Source organism: Dreissena polymorpha, chromosome 5 (genome assembly GCF_020536995.1).
Source record: "Dreissena polymorpha isolate Duluth1 chromosome 5, UMN_Dpol_1.0, whole genome shotgun sequence".
Classification (NCBI taxonomy): Eukaryota; Metazoa; Mollusca; class Bivalvia; order Myida; family Dreissenidae; genus Dreissena; species Dreissena polymorpha.
The window spans coordinates 39,265,295-39,293,196 of NC_068359.1; the positions used below are offsets into that span (position 1 = coordinate 39,265,295).

General features: G+C 36.6%; 1 protein-coding gene across 2 annotated transcripts in view; it reads right to left on the reverse strand.

The window, feature by feature from the left end:
• Nucleotides 1-1,185: 1,185 nt before the first annotated feature.
• The window catches only part of LOC127881244 (uncharacterized), a 52,905-nt gene continuing 26,188 nt past the window's right edge, over nt 1,186-27,902 (reverse strand). The window contains exons 7-9 of one of the 2 annotated variants that reach the window (XM_052428986.1): nt 25,479-25,619; nt 11,052-21,129; nt 1,186-10,763 (exon numbers count right to left, since the gene is read on the reverse strand). In XM_052428986.1, the coding sequence (XP_052284946.1) occupies nt 4,768-10,763; nt 11,052-21,129; nt 25,479-25,619 (16,215 nt within the window). In that variant the 3' untranslated portion in view covers nt 1,186-4,767. Of the gene's footprint in view, nt 21,130-25,478; nt 25,620-27,902 lie in introns of both variants that reach the window. The other variant, XM_052428984.1, reaches the window with a different exon arrangement.

Sequence of the window (27,902 nt, forward strand, 5' to 3'; positions counted from 1 at the left end):
CTAAATATTTTGTACAATGCGACCACTATTTAAATATTTACTAACACACTAATTAAATGTGCTTGTTTTTATAAATAGTAGAGTGTAGCATCTATAATTTACTGTTTTAACAATAAGCCATAGACACTTGGTCTATAATAAGTATTAGACAGCAGTGACATTTCATTTATATATTTACATGACAGTGCGGTTTTTGTAGGTTCAAGAATAGTGTTTTTTTTTATGTGAATAAATATGTTATTCTGAACAAGACTATTGCCAAGCAATATATGTCCCCTACCGGCTCCACCATTGTCAGAAATAAAAAATTATTTGTTGCCATAGCAACCAGAATTTTTGACGTAGAAACAAAATGAAATGACGTGCATAATGTCCATATTGCCATCCATCCATATTTTAAGTTTCATGAAAAAATATTGAGAACAAGTTATCGCAAGATCCAGAAAAGTGTGACAGACTCACCGACTGACTGACTGACAGACACACAGAGCGCAAACCATAAGTCCCCTCCGGTGAAACCGGTAGGGGACAATAAGCATGCAATCATTCAAATTTTCCATAAAAAATTCTGTTCTAGTATATATGTATACAAAATATCTTAAAATTTATTTTAACTGCTTATTTCAATTGATTCAATTAACTCTATTGATTATGTACATTTTAATATTAAACAGTTATTGCTATAGAGTAAACCGTTGTTTTAAATTAGCATTCCCCAAATAATGAAAATGTGCGAAATTCAATTGCCTTAAAACATTTCCAAAGCATATAATTATTGCAAGAAATATGGTCAAAACTGATCTTACATCACACTAAAAAATCTGTGACTCGATTTAATCACATATATTGATATAATTTAGTATTGACTGAAGCTTTTGTTCCTTCTTGTGTACGACAAATTTCAACTGTAGAGCTGTTGCACCTCACACAGACTTGATAAGCAGGTACTCAAGTGTCAAATGTGAATATCAACATGCATTAAGTTTAAATCTTAGATATTTTAATCCAGATTTCACAATCTTTTAAGTATATAAGTTAGATGGGTTTAGGAGATGGCGTTTGAACAAAATTGCTGATGACACATGATGCCAGGCAGCCGATACCACTAGCTAATAGCTCTCATTATGTGCATGTAGTTCTCCGTTGAGCTACTGAAATTACGCTTTAAACACAACAAAAGAACAATTCAAGATATACATTTATGTTGCACATCATAACGTTGTAACAAAAGATTATGTTAGATAGTAGAAAAGACTTGTGATGTAATATTTCAATATTAAAAACAAAAGCAATGTCATATGGACTTAAATTTACCGGTACATGGACACAATACTGATGAGAATATATAAACAAACAAGTCAAGCTCAATCATGAATGTACAACATCTTCATAAATAAATTGACAGTCCATGATTGCTTGCCCTAACAAGTTGACCAGAAATGCTTGAAAATCAAAAACATATTGAGTTTCACAATGCTTAGTAGAAGTATGTGTAATAAATGGTATTACAAACAACCATGAAAACAAGATAACATCAATTTCAAATCATGATCTAGGTTTACAATCCATTATATTTTTAAAAAGACTATTGCCAATCAATAAATGTCCCCTACCAGCTCCACCATTGTCAGATTATTTTTTTTATAAATATTTGTTGCCATAGCAACCAAAATATTTGACGTAGGAACAAAATGAAATGACATGCATAATGTCCATATTGCTATCTATCAATGTTTCAAGTTTCATGAAAAAAATATAAAGATCTTTTAAAGTTATCGCAGGATCCAGAAAAGTGTGACAGACAAGACTCACAGAGCGCAAACCATAAGTCCCCTCAGGTAAAACCGGTAGGGGACAAAAATATGCATATGTTTAAAAACAACAATATGGCAACAAGGTAATCAAATATATACACAAAGTTAAATCTCAACTACAGGTAGTAATTAAGCTTAAACAAGTTTAGTTTGTTATCCAAATCAGATGCTTTTTAACATCAAGGTCATTGCTGTGCATGAAAAACATTCCACTTGCTGGTTTGTTAGATGGCACAGTTAGTTCAGGTTTAAAACAAAGAGAAACAAGCAAATTCGTTGAATTGATATCCCGCGCCAATATGCTTCTGGACACAAAAGTGTTATATTTGACACTAAAAAAGCATTTTTTCAAGATACAAAGGGCCATAACTCTGTTATTATCAGATGGTGTACGATGCCATTTTGCGTGCATCATCCTATTATCCATATACTGTATATACTTATACCAAGTTTCGATGAAATCCGCTAAAAGTACTTCCAAGATATGGCTCCTGACGGACGGACGGAAAGACGGACCGACGGACGAACAACACCAAAACAATATCCCTCCGCCTATGGCGGGGGATAATTACTCTGAAAATATGGATGCAAGATTTGTGCTTCTAGATCAATTCACTTCCCTCCATTCAATTTATCTACCGATGAATTTTCACCTTGCTTCTCAGTTTTCAAAATATGACAACAGCAAACATTATGCATAAACATTACCAAAGAGCCTTATGGAAGCAATATTAACAGGCATGGCTCTTGTGTACTGCATTAAACCTCTCAGAGATCCATCTACCAATAAAGAATGAAGTTTCACTTAATTTGTTTAACCCTTTACCACTTAGATACGTATTTTGACGCATTTGTAGTTCCTTAGAAAGTAACATTTAATTAAATACCTTTCTTAATAAATTCAAGTTTTAAAGGCAACCCTCAGTTACTGATGAGCAGCAAACAGCATAAAACCTGAACAGACTGCGAGTTACTTGCAGGCTGTTCTGGTTTTATGCTGGTTGCAAAAGCCATTTTCACTTTGCTTTTTATGGGAGAAAGGGTTAATACCTCTTTTAGTCGTCTATATGACTACATGGCTCGTATTCACCAACCCATTCTAAGACTTAAGAATAAACAATAGACTAAGAACCAAAAAAAATATGCCAAGTGTTTGAACATATACATCCTACGACTGGTGATAATGTCCTTAACAGAATGTTCTGCATGAACAGAATGATGTAGATAGATGAAGTTTATGCAAAGTTTTACTCATAATTAAATAATTCTTAAATATTTTACTTCGAAGGATATTCTTAATTTTATTCGTAAGTTTAAACAATTGCTGGATGGACATCCAGCTAGACAACCTTTTTCCAGTATAAGCCACCATACAACTTTTTTGTATGGGGATATTATGAATCGTAACAAAACATTGGCACATGAATTAAGTTTACAAAGACTGGCAGAAACAAGTGGAGATATTATGTGACATGATTAATTGAGCCTTGTTCTGAGAAAACTGGGCATAATGCATGTGCGTAAAGTGTCGTCCCAGATAAGCCTGTGCAGTCTGCACAGGCTAATCAGGGATGACACTTTCCGCTTAAACTAGATTTTCGGTTAAAAAGGACTTCCTTTAAACGAAAAATACCATTAAAGCGGAAAGTGTCTTCCCTTATTAGCCTGTGCAGACTGCACAGGCTAATCTGGGACGACACTTTACGCACATGCATTATGCCCAGTTTTCTCAGAACAAGAGTCAATTCATGACAAACTATGTAAACATGATCAACCAAGTCTCCTCATATAATGTGAATGTGTGTCTATTATATTTTCAATTAAACGTTTAAACCTTCATTGAGTTCTATGTTACAATGCATAATCAATATACTATTTGCTTTTAAACATCCATTTTTATCTAATACAATTAAAAAACCAATAATATCAAAACAGTAATCATAATAAACGTTACTTAGAATTAACCAAAACCTTGTTTACAATGAACAATGTCAATGCCAGAAATATAATTCATAAGAAATGACTTCAAATTGTCCAGACCTGATATTGCAAACAATTATTTCAAAGATAATATTGTACAGCATTATCAAACAACTTTTCCTTTTACAAACTGTAAATCAAGCAATCACCAGTTCCCTTCGATTGCACCCAGATTTAAGACAACACGAACGAAATGTTTTGCAGCATTCCAAAGATACTAATTATAAAAAAATTTGTACTACACATAATTACGTAAAAGTAACATCCATTATTATATGAATTTAAGTGCAAATCTGAATTATGTTCAATCATTACCCTTTTACAATTACAAATCATCAGTGAACTTAACAACAAATTGCCCCATCGGAGCAAAAAGTAACCCTGTGCCGACTAATTTCCATGTCACATGGTACCTTTTTGCACCAAGGGGGCGATTAATGAAAAATAATGTGTTAATTTACAAATTAATCAATTGTTTGATTCTTTGATTCTTCAAGTTTACTTCAAATATGTCTGTGTCACCTACATTAAATGAATCAGAACGTTATTTTTGCCATAAAATGTGTACCCCATTTGTAATAGCAGCTTTGAAATACATAAAATTACAAAATGCAGCATTAAATAAAGAGAAATAGCACATCATATTTTGAGAAGAAAATGCACATTCTTGTGGAAAAAAAATATCAATATGTAAATGTAATTGCATTGACACTGATAGATTGTAAAGATCAATTAATCATCAATGGATTATGTTATGTAAAAGAAGCTTACACATTGTGAAGAAGCTGCCTTTGGTTGAATACAAGAATAAATGTTCATCATCTACAAAAATAACAAGGTATATATACAAAGTACCGAGGTATACACAGTCCTATCAACTCCTGGATTGATCACTATAAGTGTTCAATAAAGATGACTGAGCACTTGAATCACAAAATCAACTGTTTGTTAGCGATTGAATGACAAATGTTTTTCATTGAGTTTTCTTGAATTCCAGTGAATATATACTCCTTTTAACTTTCTTGTTGAGTTTCCAGGTGGTTGGACTTGGTTTCAAGCCACGAGGTCTGATGCTCTGCAATGTGGTTTCAATATATTCATTAACCTTTGACCTGGTGGTAATCCCAGGCCGACTTTTCGGTCCTTTGCTAGCTTTGGAGCTTGCTGTAGAACTACGTCTCCTCACAGGGCTAATCACAGAACTTGCATTTGCCGCATTGAATGGTTTGATGTGTTTTGTTCCTGGTGAAGGCTGTTTCTGGAGGCTGGATGGTAATGGCTGCTCTTGAAGGCTAGATGGTGAAGTGTTGACGTGCCTGGAACTTACACTTACAGCTGAATACATTCTGGAGGGACTGGAAGTACGTGATGACATTGGGCTTGTTACTGGGGTCACTTCATGTGGACTCAATCTGGACATAAAACTGGACTCAGGGTCAGTCTGACCTTGTTTTATATCAAACTCGGTCACTGAACCTTGCTGAATTTGGTAAACCCTTCCACCGTGGATAAGCTGTCGAATTGGTTTCGGGCTTATCTCATTGACACTGTCTGAAGGCTGGGAGGAATCACTGCAGTACGATGACTCGCTGTGTTTATCCTCAGAGTCTGACTTGCTGGGGCTTCCTGAAGTGCCATCCAGCTTGCACATTTTTGCTGGAGACTCTACGCCTTCATCAAGGCCTTCATCAATGTCATGAAAAGCTAAACCTTCAGGTGTGTTGGCCAAGTTGTTACCCATATACAGCTTCCTCTTCAGGTTTAAAACCTTATTTTTCACTCTCCTTTTCACTTCAGCCATGATGTCGAGTTGGCTTTCTTCAGAGTCAGAAATGGGAGAATAAGATTCATTTTGCAAATTTTCTGCAGGGTTTTCAGACGAATCTTCAATACATTGTGACAAATTGTTTACTTGTAACAGACTTGTGGCTGAATCTTCAATACTTTGCGTGACAATATTGATTTCTGGCTGACAAGCACCTTGATTCATCTGGTTTTCTTCTAATTCTAATTTATTGATTGTAGGCTGTGTACTATCATAGGCTTGAGTGCCATCCACGTTACATCTTAATCCACTCTTCGTTTTTGAATCTACAGCATAACTGTTTTCAGTTCTAGTTTTTTCTTTCTTTTTTGTAGGAGTGTTTGATTTATTATGCTTTCTACCAGAGCCAGACCTGATTATGCATCCTTTCCGTGGTGGTGGAGCATTTGATAATAGCTGACTCAGTTGATTATGGACATGGTCAGACGGTTTGTTTGAAGGTGAAAATGTTTCATAACAGGGTTTATTTTCTGAAGATTTATCTTTAAAAGCTTTGGCAGCGCTTTTATTGGAAGGTAATTCACTAAATGACCTTCGCCTGGTTTCCATAACTTTGTCTGAATCTACTGATTTTGGAATCTTTGGATCTTTATTGTCAGACTTTTTATTTGCCGTAACATTGTTGTTAACAACAGATTTAACTTGACTGTTTTCCATGACCATGTCTGAATCTGTTGATTTCAGAATATTAGGACCATTCTCATCAGACTTTTCATTTGCCTCAACATTTTTGTTAACAACAGATTTACCTTGCCTGGTTCTTTTTGAATCTGCTGGCATGTCTTCACCCTCTTCATGCTGTTTCACTCTCTTCCGTCTAGCAACTGCCGGTGCTGCTATGGATTTTGGAGAATCGTTTACCTGCATTGTGCCTTCCTTATCTGGTGACATTGTCTTTAAACGTAACTCTCTAATTGGACTTGCCTCCCATTTAAAGGGCTTCTCATCTTTATGAATTTCTCTGAAAGATTTCACTTTTGACAGATTTTCTGTCACTACCACAGTTTTCTCAATACTATCCTGACCTGTTACAGCATTGACTGGTATGCCATTGTTTACCTGAACACTATTGGAGCTGGTCATTACTTGTGCAGACTGCTCAACCACCATTTGCATGATACTTGGCTGACTAGAATTGTTGCATTTAACATTTGTTCTTGGTACACCCTGCTGAGTGCGTTGTTGGTTGCACACATATTTAGACTTAAAATTTTCCGTTTCTGAGGATAAACTGCGGGCATATTTTACTTCAGTCCTGGGCACTGACACTGGCATTCTCTTGGCTTTGCTGTGATGAGAGGTTAGTTGCATAGCCAGAGAAGATACCGAAGACTGTCTAGGATCAGCAGCAGCAGAATTTAATAATCCAACCTGACTATGTATGTCATCCGAGGACTGAGATTTCTGAAGATACACTGGCTGCTTTGGCATGGACTGTGAAACTGATAATGGTATCATGGCTCTCACATTTTTGCTGGTTACAGTCTTTACTTTATTACCTTTTGTCATGCAGACAACTGTAACAACATTTGAAACCAGTGGTGCTTTCTTAGGGACATTGGTAGAAGTGTTACTATATAAGCTAGCAACATCAAAATTCTGCAAATCAGTTTCTTCCTCTGGAGTTACAGGAGGAATGTTGGATTCTACACTTGACTGGTTTTCAAAATCAAAATCAGACTGATAGGATTTCACAGCTTTCTTAAGGGCTGATTTTATCTTTTCAGCTCTCTTTAAAAACTCCTCATCTGTTTCATTCTCTAGTCTTATTTCTGGAGGCAGAAGATCCTCCACTGTAGAAGAATTACTGCTTTTCTTTGAATCTGATTCATTTCCATCAGTTTTACTGCCACAATCAATCATGGCTCCCCCAACTTGAACTGCGATATTTTCATGGCACTCGCGATCCATTTTCACATGACTTTTAGGGTACGGTTCACTAACAGGCTGACTTTGGTTGGTGTCTGAGAGCTTCAAGATTGATACACTCTGCTCAGGAGCAGATTTATATTCTTCACATGCTCTTGATAGTGTATTATCCAGGGCACTACTTTCACATGTATTTTGTGTAAAACTATTCACATCAGTCAAATTTTTTAGATTGTTTTCTGTACTTTTTCCTTTTGTTGAGTTTAATTTGAGAATCAGATCACAAATTTCAGACTTCTTTAATACATTCACACTTGATCCATAACTGACATTTCCAGAGGTAATATTTCCAACATATTCAAAAACAACTGCCTTTGAATTCAATCGAGTATTTTCAAAGAGACTTTTGCTATTAAGAATGTCAACATTTTCAGCTGTCATGTCTGGACTTTCGTCCTTCATGCTGCACATGTTACGTATACTCTCAACTTCATCGCTACTCATTATTTTAACTGGCAATTCTTTTTGTTCATTCAAATGAGCAGTTTTAAGAGCAAAACTATTTGATTCTTTAATATGCTGATCTTGACATTTCTTTCCAAAACCTTTATCTTTGTGATCATAGTTGTGATCATTGTTTACTTTTGGTGTACTTGCAGCAATTACTTTCTTCTTAAAAGGATGGCGGTAATCTCTTCGTTTTAGTTTATTCAATCGTGGAGATCTCTTGACATTTATATGATCTATGTCTGAAATTGCAGACTGCATGTTGCAAGTTTTCCCTGCACTTTCAAGTGATTCTTTTGCTTCTTCAACAATGGAATTCATATTATTTGTGCAGTCAACTTTCACATTCTCTATGTGGCTCATCACAACTGTTTTGCTTTCTTCATTACATATGGTTGGAATACTGATGTCTGCTGGTTGTTTCGAATCATCATGTTGAAATGTTTTGCCAACTGATATATCTCTGACTTTAGTTTCAATATAATCTTTTTCACCTTCACAACTTTTTTCAGCCATCTGAGGGTTACAATAACTGTTTTCAACTTCATTATTACATATGAAATCAGAGCTCATCAAATTGATTGGAAGGTCTATACATGATCTATCATTTTCAGTGGTTGAATCAGTATGACTGCTCATTTCAATAGGACAAGATCTTTCTTGGTCAATCACTGTTTCAATGATTGGTGCATTAAAGTCATCGATTGATGATTTATCATCACCCAGTGGCAAATTGTCCTCTTTAATTTCATTTACTAAATCACTTATAACACCTGTAACCTCAACAGAATCCTGGCTAAAGCTATCAGCCACATGGCTATCATTTTCTTGTTCACAGCTCACATGAACTTTTTCGGTATTACTGCTCCTTTCAATTTCTACATCTGGGTAAATTATTTTTGCATAAATATTTTCAGATTTGCTTTGAACAAATTTAGAGTCATCATCAATTAAACCTGTACCTGCTTCAAGCAATATTAAAGTATTTTCTCTACTTTTACAACTTATAGTTTTGGAATGTTCAGTTATAATTTCTGATTCTTTCGTCAGATGTAAATCCCTAACAACATGATCCACATTGTTACTTAGAGCCAACATATTTGTGTCTATTTTCTCAGAATAAAACAAAACATCTTTGTTTTTATTATCACTTATTTTAGAGATATCAGTAATCAAACATGCATTTCCAGCCATAGACACAAGCTTGTCAACTTTAATGCCATTATTCACAGTTTTTCCACTCATGTCGGTATTTTCAGCAGGACTATCAACAATCAAATCATAATTTGCTTTTGGGGCAAGTTCAACATTCGCAGAGGTAGATTTTTCAATAACACTGTTATCAATTGCATTTGGTTGTACAAATTTCTCTTCCCTTTCATTACAATAATTCACACAATGACCTGTCATCAGCTGTAAATTATGATCCATATGTAAACCACATGTATCATCTCTGTCAATTTGACCCTGTGCATCTATGGAATAACCTTCAAGCATCATGTTTTCTCTTTCTTCCTGATTTAAATTGTCAAGTTGTTCTCTGCTTGTTTCTTTAATTAAATATGTTCTTTCCTCTGGTGTCCTACTTAAATCTTCATTACTCTCTTCATTATTCATGTCTTGATTGTTCACATGTTCTACCATGTTATTATCTACAGGCATTATTGCTGCATTGCTTTTTACTGGTATGTTTATTGCCAATTCATCACACACACTGATGTCAGTTATATCATGTGTTGGTTCAACAAATGATTGCTCAAAGATTGCCTCTGAACTTTTATCACACATGTATAGAGTTCCCTGATCATCTGTTTGATATGTCTCTGGTTTAATTGTATGTTCTGTACCATTCTCTACATCTATTTCATCCTCTGACTTAACTAGTTCACTTTCTAATTGTCTGGATGCAACACTTTCCCGATCTGAGGAATCCATCAGCAAAGGCATAGATAAGTTATTACTAGAATGATGCTGTAACGTGTCTGTCATTTTTGTATAATTTATTTTTTCTTCTACTAATGCTTTGTTGCCCAGAAATTCTTCAATCTCATTTGCTTCAAGTTGACAGGCAACTAACTTGTTTTCCAGCTTTAATGCATCTACTGTTACTGGTTCTGAATGTCCCAATAATTTATGTGACCCAGGTTCTTTAAAGAATGTTTGAATACCATCAAACAGGTCAATCTCTTTAAATTCATCTATCTTCTCACTTTGTTCATTTTCATTCATTTCCTTTATGTATAGGATTTCATCTTCACTGACCTGCTCATTTATACAAGGCTCCGATATAAAACTGATTTCTGAGTCAGACTCGGATTTACAATAGCTGCTTTCATCCTGGATATTAAAGACTGTTGCTGAATAGGATTCTTTTTCCTGTTCTTTTAATGCACTCTCTACATTCATAGTTTCAACTTCGTCTTCAGATTTGTATTTTTGCAGAAATTCCTTTTCTCCAAGAGTGTGTGTTGCAGCGATGTCTGAAATACTCTCTTTTGGCTCTGTTTCAAGATGCATACTTGCAGTTATATTTCTACTTTCTAATGAGACTCCTTCTCGAGAAACATTGTTACTGCCTTTAAAATTACCGCAGTCTTCTATAACTCCAGTCAATGTTCTGTTACTGCTATTTTCTTTATCTCCAGTCGATGTTTGGTTACAACTGTCTTCTATAACTCCAGTCATTGTTTGGCTAGCACTTATATCTATAACTCCAGTAAATGTTTGGTTACCACTCTCTTCTATAACTGCAGTTATTGTTTGGTTACCTCTGTCATCCATAACTGCAGTGATTGTTTGGTTACCACTGTCTTCTATAATTCCTGACAAAGCTTGGCTACCGCTGTCTTCTATAACTCCAGTCAATGTTTGGTCATCACTGCCTTCTATAACTGCAGTCATTGTTTGGTTACTACTCTCTTCTATAACTCCAGACAAAGTTTGGTTACCACTGTCTTCTATAATTTCAGTCATTGTTTGGTTAGCACTGTTGTCTATAACTCCAGTAAATGTTTGGTTACCACTCTCTTCTATAACTGCAGTTATTGTTTGGTTACCTCTGTCATCCATAACTGCAGTGATTGTTTGGTTACCACTGTCTTCTATAATTCCAGACAAAGCTGGGCTACCGCTGTCTTCTATAACTCCAGTCAATGTTTGGTCATCACTGTCTTCTATAACTGCCGTCATTGTTTGGTTACTACTCTCTTCTATAACTCCAGACAAAGTTTGGCTACCACGGTCTTCTAAAACTCCAGTCATTGTTTGGTTACCACTGTCTTCTATAACTCCAGTCAATGTTTGGTTAACACTGTCATCTATAACCCCAGACAATGTTTGGCTACCACTGTAATCTATTACGCCAGTCAATGTTCGGTTATCACTGTCTTCTATAACTGCAGTCATTGTTTGGTTACCACTGTCTTCTTTAACTCCATACAAAGTTTGACTACCAGTGTCTTCTAAAACTCTAGTCAATGTTTGGTTACCACTGTCTTCTATAACTCCAGTCAATGTTTGGTTACCACTGTCTTCTCTAACTCCAGTCAATGTTTGGTTAACACCGTCAACTATAACCCCAGACAATGTTTGGCTACCACTGTCTTCTACAACTCCAGTCAATGTCTGTTTATCACTGTCTTCTATAATTGCAATCATTGTTTGGTTACCACTGTCTTCTATAACTCCAGACAAAGTTTGGTAACCACTGTCTTCTAAAACTCCAGTCAATGTTTGGCTACCACTGTCTTCTAAAACTCCAGTCAATGTTTGATTACCACTGTCTTCTAAAACTCCAGTCAATGTTTGGCTACCACGGTCTTCTAAAACTCCAGTCAATGTTTGGTTACCACTGTCTTCTAAAACTCCAGTCAATGTTTGGTTACCACTGTCTTCAAAAACTAGAGTCAATGTTTGGTTACCAGTGTCTTCTATAACTCCAGTAAATGTTTGGTTACCAGTGTCTTCTATAACTCCAGTAAATGTTTGGTTACCAGTGTCTTCTATAACTCCAGTCAATATTTGGTTACCACTGTCTTCTAAAACTCCAGTCAATGTTTGGTTACCACTGTCTTCTAGTACTCCAGTCCATGTTTGGTTTACACTGTCAACTATAACCCCAGACAATGTTTGTCTACCACTGTCTTCTATAACTCCAGTCAATGTTCGTTTATCACTGTCTTCTATAACTGCAATCATTGTTTGGTTACCACTGTCTTCTATAACTCCAGACAAAGTTTGGCTACCACTGTCTTCTATAACTCCAGTCAATGTTTGGATACCACTGTCTTCTAAAACTCCAGTCAATGTTTGGTTACCACTGTCTTCTATAACTCCAGTCAATGTTTGGTTACCACTGTCTTCTATAACTCCAGTAAATATTTCGTTACCACTGTCTTCTTTAACTTGAGTCATTGTTTGCTTATCACTGTCTTCTACAACTCCAGTCAATGTTTGGTTACCAGTGTCTTCTATAACTCCAGTCATTGTTTGGTTACCAATGTTGTCTATAACTCCAGTCAATGTTTGGTCACCAATGTCTTCTGTAACTCCAGTCATTGTTTGGTTACCGCTGTATTCTATAACTCCTGTCATTATTTGGTCACCACTGTCTTCTATAACTCCAGCCATTATTTGGTTACGGCTGTCTTCTATAACCTCAGTCATTGTTTGGTTACCTCCGTCTTCTATAACTCCAGACAATGTTTGGTCAACACTGTCTTCTATAACTTTAGTCAACTTTTTATTATCACTGTCATCTATAAATCCAGTCAATGTTATGATCTGTTTATCCTGTCTTTGGAAACTGTTTGCATCTTCTTTACATGCATCACCATCAATATCAGTTAAAATGCACACTGACCTAACATTTTCAGATTCAAAGTCTTGCACACCAATTATCTCCGAAGAGTTCATTTTAGACAAATTAGTTTTTCCATTTAACAGGTCATTCTCCTCCTGGTAAATTTGTTTAGTTTCAACTGCCTTATAAATGTCTGTAACATTGTCTTCACCAGAAGGATCATTAACATCAACTTCACTTCCAATGCCGTTTTTCATATCAGACTTTTTAACTTCCAATAAGCATTCCTCTTGAGAATTCAATATCTCATCTGTATTTTCATTAAAATTATTGCCAACCTGAGAAGAGTTTGTTTGTATTTCAAATTCTTTTCCGGAGTTTCCATTACTTTCCTTTCCTAATTGGATTTCTCTATTACTGTATGTAAAACCTGTCTTATTATGAGATTCAAATATGCCTGTTGGTTTATCAGTTTCATTACACTCCTCATGCACTCGAGGCAGTACCTCTGTACTAGTGCCACTTTTCTGTACACGCTTTCCTTCTGATTTATCACTATCGTTCACATTCTCTTCAATATCCTTATTTTCTGAAGTAATTTCACTTGCTTCAGTCATTGATGTTTCAGCTTTCTCTTGAGGATGTTTCAATTTGCCTTTCGTTGTTTCTTCACACTCCAAAATAATTCTACTCAAGGATTCATTATCATGGTTACACTTCACAATCTCTCCAGCTATTGTTCTTTTAACAGTGCTTGTGCTTGTCATATCAATCAACTGATCTCTTATTTCCACCAAATTACTGTGTGTAGATTCTCTTGACACATTATCATCAGGATCAGACGCATTCAGACCAGGAGCATTTTTCTGCTCTGAATGTTGCTCTCTTTGAAATTCATCAAAATCATCATCAATCACAATGATAACATTATTATCTGAGGAGTTCTCCTCAGTATCAATTTCAGCTTTACACCTACCTTCCAGAACAATTTCTTCACAATTAACAACACCTTGATTACTTTCCATTTCTAACCAAGCATCATGCATTAGCTTAGAAATAACATCGTCAGGAGCATCCTGCACAATAATAAAATCAGCTTCACCAAAAGGTATGGCATTCCCTTCTGTTGGCACATTGTCAATCATAACATCATCACAACCCTCATAAAAGTATCCAGCCGCCCTTGGTTTGCTTGTTTGATCATCTATTTCTTCTTTTGACAATCTCTTAACATTAATGGAACATTTGGTCAGATTAAATTTCTTAAAAATATCAGTTTTGCCTTTCTTGTCACAAAGTTGTCTAACAGCTTCATGTTGATCATTTGTTTTTTCCAATCGCACAACAGGACCAGAGTCATGGGAAGCAGCAGATGTGTCAAATTCTCTTTTATTTTCTGCAGTACTAGAGAGATTTGAAATATAAGCTGGATCTTTTGTTAACTTCAGAACATCACATCTGTTAACATCCTGTCTAAAGTTTTCTATGTCATGATATTTTTTCAAAACATCTTCCTCCTGAATAGAATGGATGGATTTAATAACTTTTCTATTTGAATTTTGTACATTGGAAGGAACACATGTGTTAACTTGAGATAATTCTGTCTTTGCAACAATGTCATATGATTTACAATCCATCTCTTCAGACTCCTCATGAATTTTGTTTGATTTCGTCCTCATGTTATTTTTAGAACTATTGTTATCTGTTTCAGCTGCATTGCTTTCTGTATCCGAATCATAATGATTATTCCCAAGAAATAGGTTTGCATTAGAAAGTTCCTTCATTTCACTTGTGTGTTTTGTATCTAAATCAGATTGTTTCCTAGAAGAAGATCGTGTTTTTCTGGGTAACGGTTCTTCATCTGAATCGTCAGATGTATTTAAACAAAACAAAATTGTCTTTTCAACACTCTGCTTTACTTTTAATGATTTCCGTTTTGGTTTGTCACTTATCTCTGCACCTGATTCTTCTGATTCCTGATTACTGTCCTTTTGTTCTGATGATTGTTGTCTTCTTGATGATCTTCTTGACCTTGTTATTTCAGGATCTCTATTGCATTCAGAATCAGAGTCATCACTTCGAAACCCAGAAGATTCTGTTGAAAACTGGTCAATGTCAAGTTTCCTAATCTTTCGTCCACTACGAGTTACCATTATTTCCTCAGACATATCTGATTTATTCGGCCCAGCATTTCTTAAAGATCGCAATTTTCCACCATGGATACTTGATGACCTGCTACTGACTGAGGCTGAACGAGACCTACCATATGAAGCAAGCTCAAATGATATTTCTGACTCAGAAAGGTCAGCATGTGAAGTCAAACGACTGTAATGGGTCAAAATCTTACTACCCTTCATATCCTTAACCATGTTCCTGGTTAACCTTTTTGCAAGCTGTTTTGTTATTGGACTACTATATTCATAGGGAGTACTTACATCAGAAAGTAATGGTGTTGACTTGTTAGAACTTACTTGGGGTGGTGAAATGTGTGCACTTGTGATGTTATAACTATTCAGATCACTTTCCATATTTGCTTCTTCATTTTCAAGAAAATGTAATATGTTCTTTCTTTCTTCTGCAAGTTTCCTGAGCTTATCTGCACATTCTTTTCTGAGAGCCAGTGCTCTCATACCTCTTTGAACTTTTTCTGCTTTAATTCTTGAACGTGTCATGCTGACATTCAAATCGTCAATCACTTTTATTGGAGAGAGTTTAGTCTGCTTGTCAACATTATTAGCCAGTTTACCTTTGCAAATAGCATCAAACACATCATTTCTGTGTTTCTCATGCAGATGGACCTTTATCTTGTTCATTTTACTGTCTGGAACATTGAAGGAACAAAATCTGCATTCAAACTTGTGTCTGTTCAGTCGAAATCCCATCTTATGCTGTACAATATAATGAGTCCCAATGTAAGCGGGTACCTTCACTCTGCTTTGAGGACTAGTATAATCACACAACTTACACTCAAACTGAAGCCTTTTAAGATACAACCTTTGCTCTGTTGTCTGCAGTGACGTCTCTTGTCCCTTGGGAATATCCTCTTCAGACTCGCTCAATTCTTGTCTCCGAGGGCTTCTTGATGGAGTTGAATGCTTTACTGATTCACCTTTTGAGACTGTCTCCACTTCATCAAAGAATTTTCTTTGCTTTATTTGCCTCTTTGATCTTAATCCTCTTTTTCGAAGTAAACGCTCATTAGTAGCAGCTTTTGAAAGATGCCTTGAAGGATGACATTTGGGTTGTTTTTTCTTATTTCTATTTGTGATCAATTCTCTAGTATCAACCTTTGCCTTGGTCTGAATTATTTCTTGACTCTTCTTTTCAACTATCACTTTTGAATCCTTACTGTTCTTAGTACTGTTTTGGTTAAGCAAATTTGTTTTTTTATCAAATGAGACAACAGGAGAAGCTTGTTCTTTTTGATCAGGCTTGTTGATTTCTGCACCTGTCTTCTTTTGCTGCATTTCCTGGCATTCATTTATCTGTCGGAAGCGATCCATATTACCCAATATTTGGTTAACGTTTTTTAATTTGCTGGCATTTAGTTTTTCTAAATCAGAGTTGACAGACGCCTTTTTATCAAGTTCTAATTGGTTGTCAGAAACAGTGGCTCTTTCATGAAGTTGCCGATCCAAAGCGTACTTTCTTTCCATGTCAACTTCTGTTGTACAAGTGGCTGATGAATCCTGTACATGTGCTTGTTTAATTGAACGAGCATTTCTTTCTTTTGCTGCCTGTTGTAATGCCTTTGATTTTTCCTCTTCTTTTCTTTTCTCAATCGCATAGAACTCTTGCCAGTACAGCTTTTCAGCAGACAATCTTTGTTCCTTTGTTGATTCACTGTATTCCAAAATACAATCATTTTTGTACCCTGAGCCTGCATTAAGTGTTCCATGAGGAAGCTTACCAATTGAATGTGGTTTCTCCTGAAGGTTTTCTGTATTTACAGGTAATGACTCTTTGTTTCCTAAAAGTTCTGTTCTTTCTTGCATTGAATCTGTTTTGTCTAAAAAATGATTTCTTTCTTCTTGCAAATGATCTGCCCTTACTGCAACTTGCTTTGCTAATTTCTGTGCCTTTTTAATCTCCTCTTTTACCTTACTTTCTTCAGCATTTAGTGGATGGTTAACAGATTCTGAAACAATATTGTTTATTACAGATGGTTCATATAATGGTTTGTTCTTGTTTGTCCCTTCATTTAGTTCTACGTTGTCAGTTTTCTTTTTAACATTTGTCCCTTCATCTGCTGTCATGTTGCCTCTACTTACATCTAAACTGGACACTTCTTTTACCATATCATCCGGTTTTTCATTTACATATGTCACTTCAGCTTTAACCATGTTGCTTCTATTCTCAGATGCAAGTGTGTCTCTAGCTGTTGCTTTGTAGGCTCCATTCTCATTAGTATGTGTCACTTTATCTATATCCAGGTTATTGCGGTTTTCAATTAGAGTCACAGGTTTAGAGTGGTTATTTTCTAAGGGAGTATCTTCCACCGCTTTATTGAAGTTTTGTTTTTGCGCACTTTCTAACAAAGCATTGTTTCCTTTGGAAGTCTTGTCTGTTGATGTTAAAAATGTTTTACTGCCAACATGATTGTCACTTTCACAATAAGTTCTTAATGATACATTTCTCTCTGAATTATGCTCTACACTATTGCCAACATTATTGTCACTTTCACAATAAGTTCTTAATGATAGATTTTTTTCTGAATTATGTTCCACACTTTTATGATCATTGTGCTTAGATGCAGATTTCTTCCTTTTTATCGCAACATCACTGGTCTGTGCATGGTTTACTCCAACTAAACTTGTGCTTGCGGTATGTTTAGGAAGATCACGATCATCTTGACTTGCGGACTGGTAAATGTGTTTACGCTCATTTTGTTCACTTAACATTTTCATTTGAATCTCATCAAATGCCTTCTGTACTTGTTGTTGGCCGATAGTTACTTTAAGTTTTGGGCATTGTTTGGAAACATGCCGGTAAGTTTTTTCTTTGTCTTCAAACAACTTGGAACACATTAAACATTTATACAACACAAGAACCGTTGCTTGTTCATGGTGAACTGTATCAGGCACCACGGCAGAACAAGAGGAAACATGATTTGAAGCAAATTCCTCTTTAGCAAATACCTGAGCACATCTTGAACATGTGTACAACATTGAAAACTCAAATTGACCTGGATTGAATGTAAGTGGTACTTTAACATTCGATCCGATACAGCCTTCCTTCACATGATCCTTTATTTTCTGAACGGACTCAAACAGTTTTCCACATGTAAAGCATTTCACTCCAGTAAAAGTGGAGGACTCAGCTTTCAGAAATCGACAGTTTTTTCTTTCATGCCCACGCAGGGTATGTTTATTTTTGAATGTCTTATTGCAGAATTTGCAATTCAGTTGATGATCCAAAGTTTGATGTTCCAAAGTTTGATGTTCTTCTACTAATTCTCTTGAGGGAAACATCTTTCCACATTGGCCACACTTAAAGATGGTTTGACCACATTTCTGTTTCCTACCCTCATCCTTCTTTTCCCTCTCCTTAGCTTTTCTGTTGGCATTAAGATATGTAGACTGGGGAATGGTGTTATTTTGCTCTGCCTGATTCCCATCAGTTTCTAGTCCAAGAATAGCTGCAACTTCCTTGGCTCCAAGGTCTGGTAAGTCTGGCACATCATCACTGGCTGTGGATTTGGAAGCAGGCATACCAGCTATGAAAGAACTTAGTTTACTGTTCTTGTAATCACAAGAGTCATCTTCCATCATCAGCTTTTGTATAAGGCTCCCACTTCCTCTGTTTTCTGGAGATGAATTCACATCTGTTGCGATTGGATTAGATGCAGGATTTAGTCCATACATCTCCCTCAGCTGAAGTATCTTCTTGGTTGCATCTGCTACACTCTTAGATATTGACTGACTAGTTGGTGATGTGGTACAAATTTTGTAACCCAAATTAACTTGCTGCTGCGGGGCTGCTTTTGGCAGGATATCCTTAGGCCAGGAAGGCTTTGGTTGCTGTGTGCTTTTCTGCTCGCCCCTTTTACTGAGACTGGCCAATAACTGCTCCACAACCGCTGGACTGAGTTCAGGAGTATTCAGTACAGGGTTTTGCTGAACCTGCTTCACATTTCCACCACTGAGAAATTTGAAAGGGACTTGCACAGATGTCTGCACCGGTACCTGATACTGGTTGACTGCAGGAGGCTGCTGCTGTGACACTGAAGAATCACTGGGTATTGTCACAAACTGCTGCATGACAGGCTGTGGTATACTCTGAACAACAGGTGGTGGTAGCATCACCGAAGACTGCTGTGGCAAAGAAAACACAACCTGATTAGGCTGTGAGTATGTGATGACTGAAACAATGCCCTGATTGTTCATTTGGGAGATTTCCATTTGAGAGCTATCTAAATTTGTTTTCATTTGCCGGGTGTACTGGGCTTGTTCTAGATGTGTCAGACTTGCAGTTGCCAGGGTATCAAGGTTAGCCATTGCAATATCTGGGCTTGCTGATGCCACAGCAGTCTCAAGAAGTCCCTGACTGTTCACCGTCAAGCCAGTGAGAAAGTCTCTCTCATTGGCATTTGACTGAATTGCAGATGTCACAGTTGCGCCCTCATTAAAAGCTTGCTGCGACATAAGAGATGGATTTGACTTTGTAGGGGACATTTTCCTTGTCATCTGATGCACTTTTTGCATGAGCTGCTTGAATTGTTCTTCAGTGAGTGACCGTGGCACTCTCATTGACAGAACAGGCTTCACAGATGTTCCCTTGCCCAGATTCAATCTATTTTCAACCTGCAACGGGGTGATGACTTTTTCTGTTGGCAAAACATATTTGGGATTACTAATCTGGTCATGCTTTACAGAACTGCTAACAGCTTTTTGGCTGTGTTGTGATACAGATGCTGCTTGATTCTGATTGGCTGATTTATTTCCCTGGAAAGTTAGACTAAGAAGGTTGGAAATTGCATTGCCTTGATGACCCTGCAGAACAGCCTTGCTCAAAGCTTTTGCATCCATCTTACCCTGGTTTCTGACTTGCTCAAGTTTCTCTCTTCTCTCTTTCTCTCGCATCTCTGCTATTTGCTGAGCAATCTTGGCACATTCTTGTTGAGAGCTTTCTGCGGGTCTTAAAATATTGAAATGCCCAGAAGGCTTCATTTGCTGAACATTTTTCGGTACACTATTGCTGCTTTGCCCTGAATACTGCACTTGTGAAGAACTAACGGTAGCACACGGGATTTTCCTATTATTTCCTAAAATAGCTGGTGAATGCCCATGCAGCTGGTTGGTAGGAACACCATGTAAGTTTCTGGTTTTGCTTCCTACGAGGTTTGCAGAACTTGACAGAGGTTGGTGTGTCATCTGAAAGCTGGTTGATGGAACTTGATGTGACAATGTTCCCAAGGTTGACGGCAATACCTGATGCTGCATGGATTTACCTTCAGACAATTGCTTATACAGAAGTTTATTAGCATTAACATGATTGTCAGGATTTGCAGAACTTGAACCAACAGTGTTATTGTGAGCACTAGCAGCAACTGGAGATTTCTGCCTCCCACGAAGGGGAGAAAAGTTCTTTTCTAATGATTCACGGAATAAGGTCTCTTCATAGATTGATTTTTTCAGAGATTCAATTGTCTTATCCAGTTCCTTCATATCTAATGCAGGTGCATCATCAAGGTCTGTATTTCTAGGGAATCTTTCTCGAATCAATTTCTCAATCTCCTCCTGTGACAAACGCTTTTCACTGAGCAATTTTTCAATATGGACTTTTTGAATATCCTTTCGTTTACCTTTTGGCTGCTTGTGCCCATCAGTTTGTAAGACAGTACTTTCGGGTTCTATTTGGACATCTGGCACTTCTCGTTTCTCCACCTTGATCCCCTTCCTTTCCAGATCACAATCATGTTTGTACCGTTTGCACAAAGGAATCAACTGTTTCCAGCTGTAGTCAGGATTCAAACTCTCTGGCCGCATTTTGCCAAGCAATCGATCAATCTCATACAAGGTTGCAATGTCAGTTTTACTATGACGTGATACGGCTGAAGTGTGCTTAATTGTCCAGTACAACTTGTTCACTAAATTCAAATTCTCAGTTGTTGGATCAAGTGAGAATGCGGTAAGCCCACACAAACGGGACATGCGGAAATCATGCTCCTTCAGCATCAATGACATTCTCACACAGGTTTTAGACAGGGCAAGTTTTCGTCTCTTTGCTTCTTCAAGGTTTCCTGCAGCCATCTCTTTCTCATAGTTCCCTTTATCGATGTTGATTGCGTACTTGCACAGCTCTGTGTACAGCTGAATAAACATGTCCCCACACTGAAAAGAAAAAAAAATCTTGCTAGAAACCCTTAAGATTGTATATTTGTCCACGTACAATGTAAATCCAATATTACCCTCTCCTTTTTAACACAAAATCTAATGTATGGGCTCCTGTTTCTACTCCAACCATCTATTTCATGTTCTATATATAAGAAATTAAAAACAAGATATGTGTTTGTCAGAAACACTATGTCCCCTTTTGCGCCGCTTTGAAGCTATATATTTGACCTTTGACCTTGAAGGATTACCTTGACCTTTCACCACTCAAAATGTGCAGCTCCATGAGATACACATGCATGCCAAATATCAAGTTGCTATCTTCAACATTGCAAAAGTTCTTGCAAATGTTAAAGTTGGGGCAAACAAACATTCAAATAAACAAACAAACAAACACACAAACCAACAGACAGAGCAAAAACAATATGTCCCCCACTGTAGAGGTGGGGGACAAAAAAAAAACTTGATTTCTTTCTCTATTATAATCGGTTAAAGGCTAAACCATTAATGGACCATTTGACAGTTCAGGTGTGATAATCTTTTGTTTGATGCAAATAAAGGTATGCACAAAGCATGTACCGTTCATGTTTGACATTGTTATGGTGTTACTATCTATGTGCTATATGTTTGACATTGTTATGGTGTTACTATCTATGAGCCACAAAGCATGTACCGTCATGTTTGACATTGTTATGGTGTTACTATCTATGTGCTATCAAGCATGTACCTTTCATGTTTGACATTGTTATGGTGTAACTATCTATGTGCCACAAAGCATGTACCGTTCATGTTTGACATTGTTATGGTGTTACTTTCTATGTGCTATCAAGCATGTACCTTTCATGTTTGACATTGTTATGGTGTTACTATCTATGAGCCACAAAGCATGTACCGTTCATGTTTGACATTGTTATGGTGTTACTATCTATGTATGCACCTTTCATGTTTTACATTGTTATGGTGTTACTATCTATAAATGTACCTTTAATGTTTGACATTGTTATGGTGTTACTATCTATGTATGTACCTTTCATGTTTGACATTGTTATGGTGTTACTATCTTTGTGTTTGACATTGTTATGGTGTTACTATCTATGTATGTACCTTTGATGTTTGACATTGTTATAATGTTACTATCTATGTGTTTGACATTGTTATGGTGTTACTATCTATGTATGTACCGTTCATGTTTGACATTGTTATGGTGTTACTATCTATGTATGTACCTTTCATGTTTGACATTGTTATGGTGTTACTATCTATGTGTTTGACATTGTTATGGTGTTACTATCCATGTACCGTTCATGTTTGACATTGTTATGGTGTTACTATCCATGTACCGTTCATGTTTGACATTGTTATGGTGTTACTATCTATGTGTTTGACATTGTTATGGTGTAACTATCTATGTGTTTGACATTGTTATGGTGTTACTATCCATGTACCGTTCATGTTTGACATTGTTATGGTGTTACTATCTATGTGCTATCAATCTTCTGAATCTTCCACAGCTTTGAAAATTTTGCTTAGTTTATACTTGCATGTCTCCAATAGTTATTAGTACACAATTTAAATGTTGTCTGCTAAAATGCAATTGAAAAAGTTACAGGCAAAGAAAACACTATGAGGATTTAGATACATGCAAATTCAGGTTTATTTTAGACTGATATTGATTTCCCTTTTGCCCGGATTTCAGAAAAAAACTGTGTACATATTGCATTCAATCTAAATTTAAATTCACTTGTCCATTTGGTGTTTTATCTGAACAGTGCCCCTTGTGTGCACATCGTCTTACCTAATTTGCACATGTTCAATTGGAAAAACCCTGTCCCATAATGTTCACTTTACATTTTCCAATGCATATGTTTGTATTTAGGAATTTCTAAAAGACATTTATTGTCAATATTGGCCGTATTATTATTGTGTTAATAGCAGATGCCATTTTATGCAATTTTTGGATATATATGTATTGAAGAAAAGTGGCATGTATCCCCTTATCAACACTCTAGGGTTTACTTGCAGGTATTGGAGACTGACAAAATGTAAACACAAAATTGCAAATTAACATACACTGCAACTCCAATATATCACGGTCCGTTTTATCGCGTTGTCCAATATATCGCGAATCGGCTATGGCTCCCAAAATCTTACCAGCATAATCCCCAAGTAAAATGTTTTAATCTGAGAATTTGATGAATTAAAATCCGTTTCAAGCTAGTATTTTTCCCTTTTTCACCAACTTTAATCCAACATTCATAATCCAGTTTTGACCAGATTGTTTGCTTACATTGTACATCACTTTAACACCTGTGTACTGCCAGGGGTTTTTTTTACTAAGAAAGTGACGCCGATATTCGGCGTCTTCCCCTACCAGAATTTTTCCCCTAAAAATAACATTTCCCCCCAAAAAATATAATTTTTCACCCAAATATAATATTTTACCCTCAAAGACATGTTTTTTTTTTCTTTTGGGAAAGTCGACACGTATCCAATTTGTACCATGTACAACGATCTCGCTCTCTCTCTCTCTCTCTCTCCCGACGAACACACAAATCTGGGAATCCCAGTGATTCTATATATAGCTCTTAAAGTACGTCATGGAAACCGGGTAACTAATCGTATTAATCATGTGACTATTTTACTGGATTCCGGTCTTGCGCGAGAAGGGTGTTTCGTCAATTAATTACCGGAAACCAGTCGAATTTTCATCCGGGTTATTTGAAAGCCAAGATATAAACGTTAAAACAGAAAAAGTCTCACAATTGGCGTTCATACACGAACAAAATAAAACGATCGGACTCGGAAAATATTAATTGCGTTGACGCATTTTTTAAGAATGAATCATCAAAAACCGTTGAAACCCAGCAGGATTCGGAGGTACATGTTATCAACATCGATTAATACTGTCGGATTATTGTGAAAGTGAAAGTAGACAATCGGCAGTTGCCGCACCTTTCCCTTCCAATACTGTAGCAGATCTATATCGTCAACCCATTCATCATGAAATTGAAATCATAATATTGACATCGTTCCCCGGCCCCAGTTGAAAACATTTCTCATTATTAGATCTACACCTGCAACTATATTTAGGACTTTGACTTTAATATCATACTTGTTCATGTGTTTAAGAACAAAAAGGTCAGAGACATGCCTCTTTTTTTTTAAACAAAATCTGAAGTCTGTAGGCGAGTTATAGACATTAAAATGAACAGTTTTTATTTTTTCCCCAAATATGTCTCTTTCGCGCTCGATTTTCCCCTTTTACCCAGCGTCCAGCGTCTTCCCCTTTTTCTAAAGAAAACCCCTGGTACTGCGATAAATAATAGCCCCTCTTGTCAAACATCACAGGTCATTTCGGGTGTTACCATTCTGTATTGAATTTGCTTTGAACTGCCGAAATGCACCAATGCACACATGAAGGTGTACACTATTATAACTGTAAATGTCACAAGTCAATACTGACCTATCTCAACAATCTGTGTGCGTTAGATACAGTGTAAACTACTTGCTTTTAATTTAGAGGTAAAGATCCCTCAGTTTGTCAAAATGCACTACTATTAAAACCCATGATTTCCATGCTTTTCATGAGAATGAATGACATCATTTTGTACATGGGTCTAATTTGTGCATGCTTTCTTGAACGATACAACTCGGCAATGTTTTTCGGATTACAAATTTAATTATATGCATTTGAAAATACTCATAAGGAATAATGTTTTGTGTTATACCAATGAATAACATATGGATATAACACATAATTGAATAAGGTAGGTAAATAGCTTGTTTTGAGATTGCATAACGATGCTAATGCATACATATACATGCATACATAACCTTACAATTTATATGGCGCGCTGAATATATCACGGTCGCGATCTTTGGACCCCTTCAACTGCGATATATTGGAGTTGCAGTGTATGAGCACTGAACGTATAACATGGTCTGTTAATAATGAGGCTTGGATTCCGTCATGCCAGCAAATGACAACTGCCTTCTTAAATAAGAGGATTAGTGAGAATGGCTGCAGAAAGGATTTCTATATTATCTTTTATTGCAAAACTTTAATTATGCAATACAGAATCACTGACTAATAACAAGGTAGAAAGACAGGGACTTTACCACTCAGATACATACTTTGTAGTTCAATAGAAAAGCGCTTTAAGTTAAAGACCTTTCTTACTATATTAAAGTTTTAATGGACAGTTTTGCACCCTAAGTAGTACGATGAGCAGCAAACATCACAAAACCTGAACAGACTGCGAGTCACTACCAGGCTGTTCTGATTTCATGCTGGGTGCATATAGCCATTTAAACTTTGCGTCTGGGCAAGAAAGGGTTATCCAACGCACCTCCTTCTTGACTCCATCTATGAGTGTTCCGATCTGCTCGGTGTCTCTGCACACCTTGGCCACGGTCCAGATGCTCTCCAGGAATCTCTCCTCGTCTTTGTCAGCCAGATACTGGTGGTGGATCCAGAGCTTTAGCAACTCCTACAAGTTATTGTATAGTAGAGCAGGTTTTTTTCTGCTATGTAAAAAAAGGCCTATATATAGAAGAGCAGGTTTTTTCTGCTATGTAAAAAAGGTCATAAAAACGGACCTGATCGCAAAGCAAACGGACCCGATCCCAAACCAAAATTGTATGTAACTCCTTATTTTCGACAACAAAACAAGAGATTTGTTTGTCAGAAACACAATGCCCCCTAATGCACCACTTTTTTTTTTACCTTTGACCTTGAAGGATGACCTTGACCTTTCACCACTCAAATTGTGCAGCTCCATGATACACATGCATGCCAAATATCAAGTTGCTATGTTCAATATTTCAAAAGTTATTGCAAAACTTTACTGTAAGGTTAAAGTTTTGGGACAGAATGACGGAATTACAGACAGACAGGCCAAAAACAATATGCCCCCGATCATTCGATCCGGGGGCATAAATAGTTATGAAAATTTATGTTTTTTATTTTTTGACCTTTGACCTAGAAGGTTGACCTTGACCTTTCACCACTCAAAATGTGCAGCTCCACAAGAAGTAAGTAAGAGATTGAATGGAGAAATGATTTAATTTTTTTTGGGACCTTTGACCTTGAAGGATGACCTTGACCTTTCACCACTCAAAATGTGCAGCTCCACGAGATACACAAACATGCATGCCAAATATGAAGTTGCTGTGTTCAATATGAAAAAAAGTTCTGATAAAACTTAAACAAGTTTTAGGAAAGAAAAATACAATTATATTTGACATTTGACCTTGAAGGATGACCTTGACCTTGACTTTTCACCACTCAAAATGAGCAGCTCCATGAGATACACATGCATGGTAAATATCAAGTTGGTATGTTCAATATTGCAAAAGTTATCAAACTTTAACCAAGGTTAAAGTTTTTGACAGAATGACAGACAGACAGACAGACAGGACAAAAACAGGATTTATCGATCCGGGGCATATAAATCTTATATATATATCAATTTTATTTTAAAAACATCTAACAAAGTATCATTTATATGATTTCTTCTCAAAATGGCCCTGGAAAAGTCCTGATGTGTCAATATTTGTTGATACAAAAAAATCCCAATTTGGTCCATGTTGTCAATAAAAATTCCCAAATTTGCCATTTTATAAATTAAAAAAATCCCACTTTGACCAGACTCTTTTTCCCAAAATGGCTACAAAATCCCCTGTATGGGAATGATCAAAGTCCTAGGCCAAGTATCATTAACATAATGAAGTCAATATTTGTAAAAGACTCTTTCAAGGTTTGACCTCAAATTTTTAGATAAGTTTGATGGTGGATCCACAGATTTAGCAGCTACAACAGAATTGTACGACATAGAACAGCGTTCTGGGAGAAAACAGGGTTTAAGCATGTGCAAAAAAGTGTCTTCCCATATAAACCTGTGCAGTCCACACAGACTAATCAGGCATGACACTTTCCGCCAGACTAAAAAAGAGAATATCTTTAAACGAACAAAACAATAAAAGCAGAAAGTGTTGTCACTGATTAGTCGGAGCAAACTGCACAGGCTATTCTGGGCAGACTTTCGCCCATGTCTTTAACCCCTTTTACAACAGTCCAACTTATACAAGGTTTCCTTAATTTAAGCAGTTTAAAAAAATATTCAGAAAACTAAGCAGTCGATTTTAATCATAATTTGTGGCATTCAATGAGAAATTGACTGCGAAATAGTAAAGTTCATGCCTTGATATGAATACAAAATTGTATGACCAAAATGAAACAAGGGCTGTTCGTAAAAACATGCATGCCCCCCATATGGGCTGTCAGTTGTAGTGGCAGAAATGTGTGAATACGTTTTTTGTCACTGTGACCTTGACCTTTGACCTAGTGACCTGAAAATCAATAGGGGTCATCTGCCAGTCATGATCAATGTACCTATGAAGTTTCATGATCCTAGGCCTAATTATTCTTGAGTTATCATCAGGAAACCATTTTACTGTTTTGAGTCACTGTGACCTTGATCTTTGACCTAGTGACCTGAAAATTAATAGGGGTCATCTGCCAGTCATGATCAATGTACCTATGAAGTTTCATGATCCTAGGTGTAAGCATTCTTGAGTTATCATCCGGAAACCATTTTACTGTTTTGAGTCACTGTGACCTTGATCTTTGACCTAGTGACCTGAAAATTAATAGGGGTCATCTGCCAGTCATGATCAATGTACCTATGAAGTTTCATGATCCTAGGTGTAAGCATTCTTGAGTTATCATCCGGAAACCATTTTACTATTTAAAGTCACTGTGACCTTGACCT